Source organism: Melozone crissalis, unplaced genomic scaffold, assembly GCF_028551555.1.
Source record: "Melozone crissalis strain CALT ecotype California unplaced genomic scaffold, PUWL_Pcris_2 ptg000016l_1, whole genome shotgun sequence".
In the NCBI taxonomy this organism is placed as follows: Eukaryota; Metazoa; Chordata; class Aves; order Passeriformes; family Passerellidae; genus Melozone; species Melozone crissalis.
In genome coordinates, this window is record NW_026535794.1 from 52,721,229 (window position 1) to 52,731,184 (window position 9,956).

General features: G+C 46.4%; 1 protein-coding gene across 1 annotated transcript in view; it reads right to left on the reverse strand.

The window, feature by feature from the left end:
• Positions 1 to 3,437, reverse strand: part of VOPP1 (VOPP1 WW domain binding protein) — a 62,325-nt gene extending 58,888 nt beyond the window's left edge. Inside the window, exon 1 of the mRNA XM_054274259.1 lies at positions 3,261 to 3,437. Coding sequence (XP_054130234.1) covers positions 3,261 to 3,311 — 51 coding nt within the window. The 5' untranslated portion in view covers positions 3,312 to 3,437. The remainder of the gene's footprint in view (positions 1 to 3,260) is intronic.
• Positions 3,438 to 9,956: the final 6,519 nt, after the last annotated feature.

The window sequence follows — 9,956 nt, forward strand, 5'->3', positions numbered from 1 at the left end:
ACATCACTATTAATTAAAGTCACATTTAAGATCAGACAAGCAAAGCGCTTGGGATCACTGATAAAAGAGAAGGAGAAAATCTTGATATACATGCTCCAAACAGTCATCACTTCAAGGACCTCTTCAAATCTTTTTGCAAAACTGAGAGCCAACTGAGACAAAATACAGTCCTGTTGTCAGAACCACGAGCCAAGCTAGCAAGCAAGACTAGTGGTTATTTGTGAGTGCAGAAATCACACAGCCCAGCACTGTGGGTATCCCAGTCATCCAGGCTCCTGGTGAAAAAGGGCACTTCAAGCAACTGCAGTTAATGACACACTGCTAGCTCCAAGTAGCCAAATTAATTTGAAAAAGACAGATAACGATTCAACAGTCTTCATTTCTTCCTAGAGAACCAAAATTACCTGTCAAATTGTCCACCTCATTTTACCTTACTTGCTGAACTGCTCAACTGCAATTAAGTCATGAGCAAAACACATGACATCTTTAGCTTTTCTCCCCTAATAATGTCTTCTCAGAACAGAGCTTTCTGGGTCCTGGGGTTGGAGATTTTTCTTCCACCATGGTCTTTGTGGTTGCAGTGAAAAAACCCTCGTCACAAAAGAAAATTCAAAATTAACTCCCCTCTCCCACCAACACAGTGCTCTGGATGTGTTTCTGTAATTAGCACATCTCAAGCTTGTCTAGAACAAGGAGAGGCATTTCAGCACCAAGAGCCAGCAATTTCTTATGTGTAAATCCTGCTTTGGTGGCGATGCCTTTTGTCACCTTCATGAAACCAGCCACCAGCACATGGAAGCTCCTTCCCCTGGTCCCTCAAGCCCCTCTTCTGCATCTTCTGCCTCTACATCAGGAACAGCAGACCCTCACCTCCTCGTGGGAGACTGCCAGAGCCAGCTACTGACTAGGCTCCAGCCTGAAAGCCACCAACACACACAGTGCCCACATCCAAACTCACACCCACCACGAACCTGATGCATACTTAACTGTGAAGGAGCTCATTCCTTTCATCAACATAACCAGAAATAGTGGTTTTGCAATACACAAACATTTTACAACAAGTATTTTTGGTAATCTACCCAAGGAAAACCCAGCTAGAACCAGTAAACTACTGCACAGTGCTCTGACAGACTAAATGGGTTCCTCCCCACAGCACCTGGGTAATAGTCAGAGCCTTTTGCAAAATGATGAATGAAAACTACACTTCTCAGCTCATGCTCTGTCCAATAATAACTAAGACCATGTTGAAGCTGCAAACAGATTTAAAACAATTGCAACAATGTTATTTCAGATAATAACCAGCACAGAACTTTGTGCAGAAGACAGCGAAAGTTTCATGCACCAAAAACCTTCAAAACAACCAGATGTCTCCAATTAAGTTATTTAAACACCCAGCATTCTGTTTCTGGGCATGTAAAATACAGCCTTATTTACAAAGCCATCTCATTTTAATAGGCAACCTAAGAGCTTCCAAGACAGAAAAAAAAAATCCACAAAACCAGATGGCAAAACAAGCATTCAAGATTAAAGGAAAAGGGGGCGGGGGGGGAACCCCACAATTAAAACCAGTAGAAAAGCTTAAATAACAGCACCACTGGCTAGATCCAATGAGGATTTATGCAAATTACTTTTTTCAGGCACGAATGATCTTTTTCAGCAGAATACACGTTAGGAGAGCAGACACATCTAATCAAAGAGATCCTGGAGGGGCGAAACCTTTCAGCGTCTCAGATGAACACAATCCCTCAGGGAAATGGTGGTGTTTGTTTCATTTAATCGACATTCTGCTATTCCTGCTTTCTGAAGAGCTGCTGTGGAGTCAAGAGCAGTCGAGGGCTAGAACCAAGGGCAGGCTTAGAGCCGGGGAAAAGAGATGCAAATCAATTAACCTGTAAAGAGTTACACTTATTTACATTAAGCGATGATTTTGACCTGAGTGTTTTAATGGCATGATGCTGGATGGCACAGTGGGCAACACACCAGAAACCATTCATCTACGTAGGTGGCATAAACATGTAGTAAACATCATTTGCATGAATTACATCCATTACCAAAAGCAGTAACTACGCAGCCAGCACTCCGGTTTCCATGTATGGGTTTGGTGGCACGCCGTTTTAAAAAAACATAAATAAATTCATTTCCTGTCTAAACTGCTCTATCACAGAGGCAGCACAGCTTCTTTCACCTCTCTGACACTTTCAGCTACGTTGCCTCTGGGTTTAAGAGCGTGGAGCTGTGCCTAAGAGAAGCCCAGGGGTGTTTCCGAAGCCAGCCCGGCGCGGTGCCGGCGGTGACCCCGCACGGGAGCGGCACAGGGCACACGCCCGCTCGGCTCTGTCCCGGGGGACACTGCTGTCCCCTGCCCGCCCCCAGCCCCGAGGGTAAACCACACACCGACACACAGCTCGCCCCCGAAAATATCTGCCCATCCGCCCGCTGGAATAAAGAGCTGCTTTCCCAACCCCGATCCAGAGTCATCCCAGCCCACCGGAGGGAGGTTTAAACTAGGCGATCTTTAAGGTGTCTTCCAACCCAAACTATTCTACAACTGCGTGGCACAAATCCCCCCTCCAATTAATGAAAGCTCCTAATTCACTGTTTGTTTGGTTGTTTTAAGTACGAAAGCTACGCTATCCAGGTTTTCCCAGAAGTTTAACCACGCTGCACGGTGCCGCCACGGCTCCCCGTGAGCTGATGCCGCCGCACCGACCTCGCAATGACACTTTGCCCAGGAAATGAAAATAAGAGGATAACGAAAATAAGAGATGAGCCTTCCGTCTAACCCTTCCTGACAGGCTTTGTGTCCCCTGGACAGTCTGCTAGTGTGCTGGGAATGGGCAGCTCCCAGCAGCTTGTGCCCCTGCGTACAGGTCCCGTGTTACTCTGCTCCATCACACCGCGGATAATCCTGCTGTGCTCCAGCAGCGAGACCCCGGACCCCCGTCGAGCCCGGCCGCCGCGACCGCCCGTGAGCACCGCGCCCGCAGCCGCACCGGGTCTCGCCCAGCCCAGCCCGGCCCGGCCCGCAGCTCCCCCGCACCCCTGACCGCGCACCGCCTGTGGAGCCGAGCCCATAGGCAAAGACATTAATCCCGAAATAGATCACCCCGGCCGGTGCGGGCTGCAGCTCCCCTCGCCAGCCGCGCAGCTCCAGGTCGCGACCGAGGGCGGAACCCCGCGGGTGAACCCGGGGCTGCCGCAGGCGCCGCTGGGCAGGGCAGGGTAGGGCAGGGCAGCGCTCCCCTCACGGCCCACCTCACCTCCCACAGCAGCGAGAGCAGCAGCGCGACCCCAGGGTGGAAGCGCTTCATCTCTCCTCCTCCTCCTCCTGTTCCTCCTCCTCCCGCGGCGGCGGCGGGCTCGCCCCTCCGCCTCAGGCGCGCACGGGCGCTGCCAGCCGCGCCATCCCCGACGGCGGGGAGGGAGCTCGGGCGGCAGCGCGCACGGAGGGCTCGCAGCGGCCGGGGGAGGCGGCCGCGAGTAGCCCGCACCGGGGGCAGAGGGACGAGGCGGGGTAGAGAGGCGGCGGGGCGGGGAGGGAGGCGGGGAAGCTCCGCAGCAGGGCGAGGGCGGGCTGACCCGCCGATCCCCTCAGCGACAGCGGCGGCGGCCGGAGCCCAGCGAAGCAGGGTCGGGGAGAGGCGAGGCGGAGACCAGGGGTGCTGGGGCAGGCGGCACAAAGAGGCCGAACGCCGCCGCTGCCGCCACTGAGGGCGGGCAGAGGAGCGGCCCGCCCAGACCTCGGCCCTGGCCCCGCCCCGCGGCCCTGCCCGGCCGGGAGGGGGCGGTGGTGGCGGATCCGTGACCCCCCGTTTGCCCCCGCACCTGTCCCGGGCCCCGTATCTTCCCCTGCCCCGCATCTCCCCCTGCCCCTGTCACCGCCCCCGCACCTGCCCCCGGCCCCAGGGGACAGTACCGGGTTCCTCCTTGGTACCGCGCGGGTCGCCCGTAACCACGACACCCCTTCCCCGGAAGAGCGATCTTCTGGATTGAATCCAGAGGAGGCAACGAAGATGCCCAGAGGGCTGGAGAATCTCTCCTATGAACATCAAAAGAGTTGGAGCTCTTCAGCCCGGAGAAGAGAAGGTTCTGGGGACACTTTAAAGCAGCCATTTATAAACCTACCTAAAGAGGGGTTATAAGAAAGATAAGGAAGGATTTTTTTACCTATAGCGATAGACCAATGGCAATGATTTGAAACTGAAGGAGAGTCGATTTACGTTGGACATGGAAGAAATTTTCTGCTATGAGTTTGGTGAGACACTGGAACCAGGTTGTCCAGGAAGTTGTGGATGCCGTGTCTCTGGAAGTGCTCAAAGCTGGGTTGGATGAGGCTTTGAGTAACCTTGTCTTGTGGAAGGTGTCCCTCCCCATGGAATAATCTTTGAGAGTCCTTTCCAACTCACATAATTCTGTGGTTCTGTGATTCTATAAGGTGTTCCCTCTGCCAGCCTGGTGAGTGGGAACATGAGCTGTGTGCCCATGCGGTAACCTTTGGCATTTCAGAGAAGAGTTCTGGTCCTTCATTTCCTCAGCACACTTGGTAGCAGCCCTGGGATATCATGACAAATCCTGGAGTGGAGGTACTCTCCAACTCCAGTGCTGATCTCTCCAGCTGCAGGTGCCCGGTGTAGTCATGCCTTGGGTGTTTCCTTCACCATGACTATCTTGTCCTGGTGCTTTGACCCTCCTTTTCCAAGCCCTATGCACCCTTGCCATAGCTGGACACTGTGTGCAGTTGGAGGAAGGCACAGCTCTTCTCTGAGTTTAGGAGGATTTGAGGTCTCTTGCTCTTTATTTGTAGGCAAGCTAGCAACTTACTCCTCAGGGGAAAATCAAAATAGATAAGGGGGAGAACTGCCCCATTTCCCTTTGAATGGCAGACCTTTCCCAGTAGCATTTCTGAAGGAGATACACCTCCCACTGTCCTTTTGTGGGTTACCTATTAAAAACTACTAGCACATCCTCACAACTCACAACTTTGTTCACCACTTCCCTGTCATCGTAGTATTCAAGCAGGAAACGTGCCCTCTCCATTGCAGCAAAACCTCATCAGCTGGTTATTTTTTCCATACACTGAACTTTGGGTGAGTTTACAAGTGTCTTCCAGCTGGCACCATTAATCATACGTGCTCTCAGGCCTGGGTCATGTGCTGTAAGTAAGGAGTAGCTGTATACAGGTTCCTGCACACTGTATGACATTGTGTACTCACAGGCAGCCTGCACAAGTGGCCACTCATTTTGATACTTATTTTTGTCTCTGTTGGATGCCAACCAATCAGAAGCTGTGAGATGGCTTTTTCAGATGAATGCTTACGTCTCTAGTTCAATTTGCTGGAAGGTCCCCAAGGAAATGTCACGGCCATCGCTTTGTCCAACAGTGAAATCTGAATAAGGCAATTATACACACAGGTGTCTACATAATCTGAGTTGAAAAGTTGCACTTTCTTACATCTGGCATATTGAGAAAGACACATTCTACACTGGGTATTGCCTCAGAGGGATCAGCTTATATTGTCTCAACATAACCATTCAAAGTCAGGCATCACTTCAAAAAGGCTGCAATGTATAGAAGTTTGAAAAGGATGGCTTTCAGAGCTCTGTCCTGATGTGTGGCTAACCCTAAACTCCCTTCCCATTCCTAATTTCTGTGTTGCATGATCTAGGAGACAGTGTTTTGGAGACATTCAATGACTCCTCATAGAGAAGATGAAGAAGAGCATAAAGATGTTTAGGGACATCAAATGAATCTGAATGTCAGTGCTGAGCGTGAATGCTCTGTGTTTCCAAGGGTGCTCTGGCAGCCTGCAGACAGGCAGAAATCCTGACAGCACAAATTCTGGGAGAACTGAGAAAGTACTAAGGCATAAATAAAACTTAGGAAAGAAGTCTGGAGTCTTGCAGCCTAAGGCACTACTACCCTTGAAGGCTGACCCTGCCAAAATTTTCAGCTGATGGCCCACTATCAAATGTGCCCAGGGAAGAGCAAGCTCTAAAATGCATTTCAGTTAATTATTAATACACAGATAACTACTGACTTTAGTTTGAGAACTAATAAAGGGCTAGAATTTTTTTTTTCTCAAAAAAAGATTTCAGCTAAGGCAAGAAAGGTTGAAATAATTAACAGCTTTTAATCAATAGATGGATTAGCAAGAGTGAGATTGAAGAAGCAGTGGGCTGGAGGAAGAGGAAGCTGCCCAGTGTGGAAGCATGTGCCTCCCAGTGCATAGTTCATTATCCAGCCCAGATAATGGTATGGATGCTCCATGCTATAAAATTCTTTCCAGGCCAAGATAAGCTGAAAAAGGAAAAACATCTCCTGACCTCAAAATAAACAGTTTCATGCTCTGTTTCAGCTCCCCTTAGCGATGTCTTCTTTCATTTATACCTAGCTTCAAGAAGCCATCTTCATCCCCAGGGAAAGCCCATTAGCTTCAGTGGAGTTCAAATACAAATGAGCTTGGCTCAGCATGTGGCATTTTCTCAGCAGAAGTGTGAGCTGCAGCAGAGCCCCTTGGAACTTGTCTAGGCGAGAAATGAACACTTTCCCTCCACCCTGCTGCAGCTTGACGGCGAGGCAGCTTGACACAACAGAGAAACAAGATAAGGCTTTTGTGGGAGGCAAGGTGCCTAGCTAAAAAACCAGCCCCTTCTTTCACATCCTGATTCTAGTGTCTCTTCTGTTACTGTGTTCAAAAAGCTTAAAACTCCGGAGCTTCCAGAATCTCTGTATAGAAATAAATATATATACTTTAAAATGAAATAAAACCATTTCAGGAGCAACAACAGTAACAAAGCTTTATTTTACCTGATTGAGGCTTGTAGTGCAGCTGAAATATTCATAATATACTGCTTCTCTGTGGAATCTTAGGTGTTCCTCAATAATATTGCCTTAATTCTCTCACCAGCAGTTGCCAATATTAACATATTTCTTTTACTCAGCTACCTCTCTTTCCTGAAATGTAAGACCATACATTATTTTTTGAGACTGCCACTCTTTTGTCACTTTTTCTTTTTCAAACTGAGTAACAGGTATAAAAATTCTTAGGGGGCACTCATAGTGCATATGGATGTGTCTATTTTGTAGACTTTATTTATTTTGAACATTTGAATATTTTTAAATAAGTAAAAAATAAACTGGTTATATTGAACACTTCCTTGTTTCTGTTGAAACAGTTGTGTTGTTTCTAATACTATTGAGAAATACTCAATTCCACAAGGGCTGTGTGTGAAGCAGGTAACCACTTTATTATGAACAAACAAATACATTATTTTCATTTGCTTCCCTGCATGAACTGTAAATAATTATGTACCTCTACAATTTTGTATTTAAAATATTTCACTACCTTTTTCACAGGTGCTGTTAAAAATTAGCCAAATCCTTGTTTTCTCTCTATTTTAAGTGTAGGATCACCTTAAATATATTTTGAGAGTTTGGAGGCATTTTTATGATTATATAAATGGCAATAGCCTTTATCAGTAAGTTAAAGAAACCCCTTTAAAGTGCATAAAATATTCAGTAAATGTCTAAAGCCTTTGAAAATCATCACTGGTATCTTTTAAGAACCTACACTAGCATTATTCATTTAAAAAAAAAGATAGGAAAAATATTCATGAATGCAGCAATAGCCTGCCAAGACAAACACAGCATTATATTTCTGCAGTTTCCGTATCTTGTTCAAAGCAATTTGTTTATCCAGGGTGTGTTTAAAGAAAAAAAAAACCAAAACCACCATTGTTTTCTAACTATCAAGCAGCTTACACAAAGGTGTAGTTTCTTGGCAGAATAATGGTTAAATTATAGTCCAATTTCCCAGAATAAAGGCTAGGGGTTTTTTTTCATCACTTGCACCAGTAATTAATCATTGTGATTGACTTTAAATGAAACTTTAAAGGGAATATGACTCAGGACTTGCTGAAGTTTCAACAACCTGCTCCAACTGCAGTAGCATATTGATACCAGTGCCTCTATCTTCAATAATTATATTTCAGTAAGAGTCTGTGGAGATTTAGAGAGATGATCCAGATGTAGTAGCCCTCTTACCAGTGCTAATGTAAGAGTTTATACCTCCTACAACTTATTTTTTTGTGTGGAAGGCTATTACTGAGCTGCACGGCACTGATTAAAAAAAAATGTCCCTGATTCATATTTTAGAATTCTATTACATCCATTGATCTTCATCAATATCTGAAAACTGCATGTAGAAGTCACTTTTGCATAACTAATGGCATTAAGCACACCTCACTGAACTGAAACAGAATGGCTGCTTACTGGATTATGCTTTGACACCTCCAAATAAAAGTCCACGATAGCCATAGTCACTACTACACTGGAAGTCTATGTCCACTTGAAAGAAAATATAACACATTTAACAGATATGCTGAGAAATGAAGGTGGAGTGGTTCTCTGTAAGCTGTTCTACCTGGGCTCCCAAAGAGCAGCCCCACTGTCGCACACTGTGACTTTCAGGCTTTCTTGATGGAGTCGGATATTTGTCCATCATATTAAAAAAATAATTCTATAGCAAACAGTATTTTGAGAAGCAGCAATTACAAGATAAGCATTAGTATTCTGAAGGGCAAAGTTTATTGATTAAACATACTACCAATTCAACCAGAATAGCTGTGTCAATCAGATCAAATGCGTTTTTGTTCAGTTTTCTCAATAAAGAATGGAATTTTATCCCCTCAGCAAAGATACTAATGCTTGTGTTAGAGAACTCAGGAGCTGAGAGGGATTATGTTTTTCCTGGAAGATGGATCATTTGTAAATGCAAACTCTTTGTTTGCAGTCCATGGTGAGATGACAAGCGTGCTTGCTGGAAGGATTAAGGAAGGTTAAGTTCATTCAGAGTATCATTACAGCACCAAAGCCCATTGCCAATGAAACATTTAGGCTCTGAATTCCTATTTGGGCTCCTGTTATTGATTTCAGTGGATAGTTGGAAGTCTAAACACATGTTGTTGAATCTAGGTGTAGTGTGCACTGCCTCAGACCTGAGCATGGTGAGTACCAAACACTGTTAAATTAGAGCAGTAACTTTCCAACCTGCCTGCAGTTTGTAACAAGACTGAAGAAAAAGATCTCGGCAGGTGATCAGACCAGCCAGGAGAGAAGGACAGGGCTGAACTGCACATATAGGAGACAGGGAGATCAGATGAAGAAACCTGCATTTGGCCAGGCAGAATCAGAGACAGAAAACAAGTGAAATTTTGTCAGGAGGATCTGAAAGCCGTGAGAGGATGAGACAGAGCAGGGGGGGACTGTGAAGCAGAATACATGGCACAACAGAGCACAGTGAACATAAGCAGGGTGGTGGTGCACAAGGATGGAAAAGGACTGAGACAGAGATTCCAAGTGGTGATATGTGCACCACTGATGGCCTCTAAGCCCTGGAGAAACAGTGGTGTGGAGCAGATAAATGCACTTTGTGTCTTCCCTTGGGAATGTGAGAGCCTGCTCTGGAGGCAGAGCAGGGAAGAGCAGGCCGTGCCCGTGCTTTCCCATTATGGGCAAGGGCAGAGCCAAGAGCCACTGCCTGCCATCACTGAGGTGGAATAGCTAGATGTAATTTATATGAAAATATGTAATATACCAAGCTGCTTTTTGTTCCAGAGTCTTTATCAGGCTGCACAGTAAACTGCAAATGGAAAAAAGGATGGTCTGGCTGAATGTCTGTAAGTCCCCATCATTGCTTGCTGGCTTCCTGCATTGCTCACCACTTATTTCTTCTGCAGAGAAGCCACTTGATTTAAAAACATGGTAATTCTCCCTGAATGTTAAAATAGGGGGGATGAGGAGAGGAAAAGGATGTTGGCAGAGACTAAGAGCAAGAAGTGATCACTGTCAGGAGTATGTTGTGCATCTGGACTCTGGCAGTGAGTTCTTTTAGCACTCTGGAGAAAATGCCTGGGAAATGCAGTTCCAAGAATGTGGTGGCTTAATGGAAATGTAA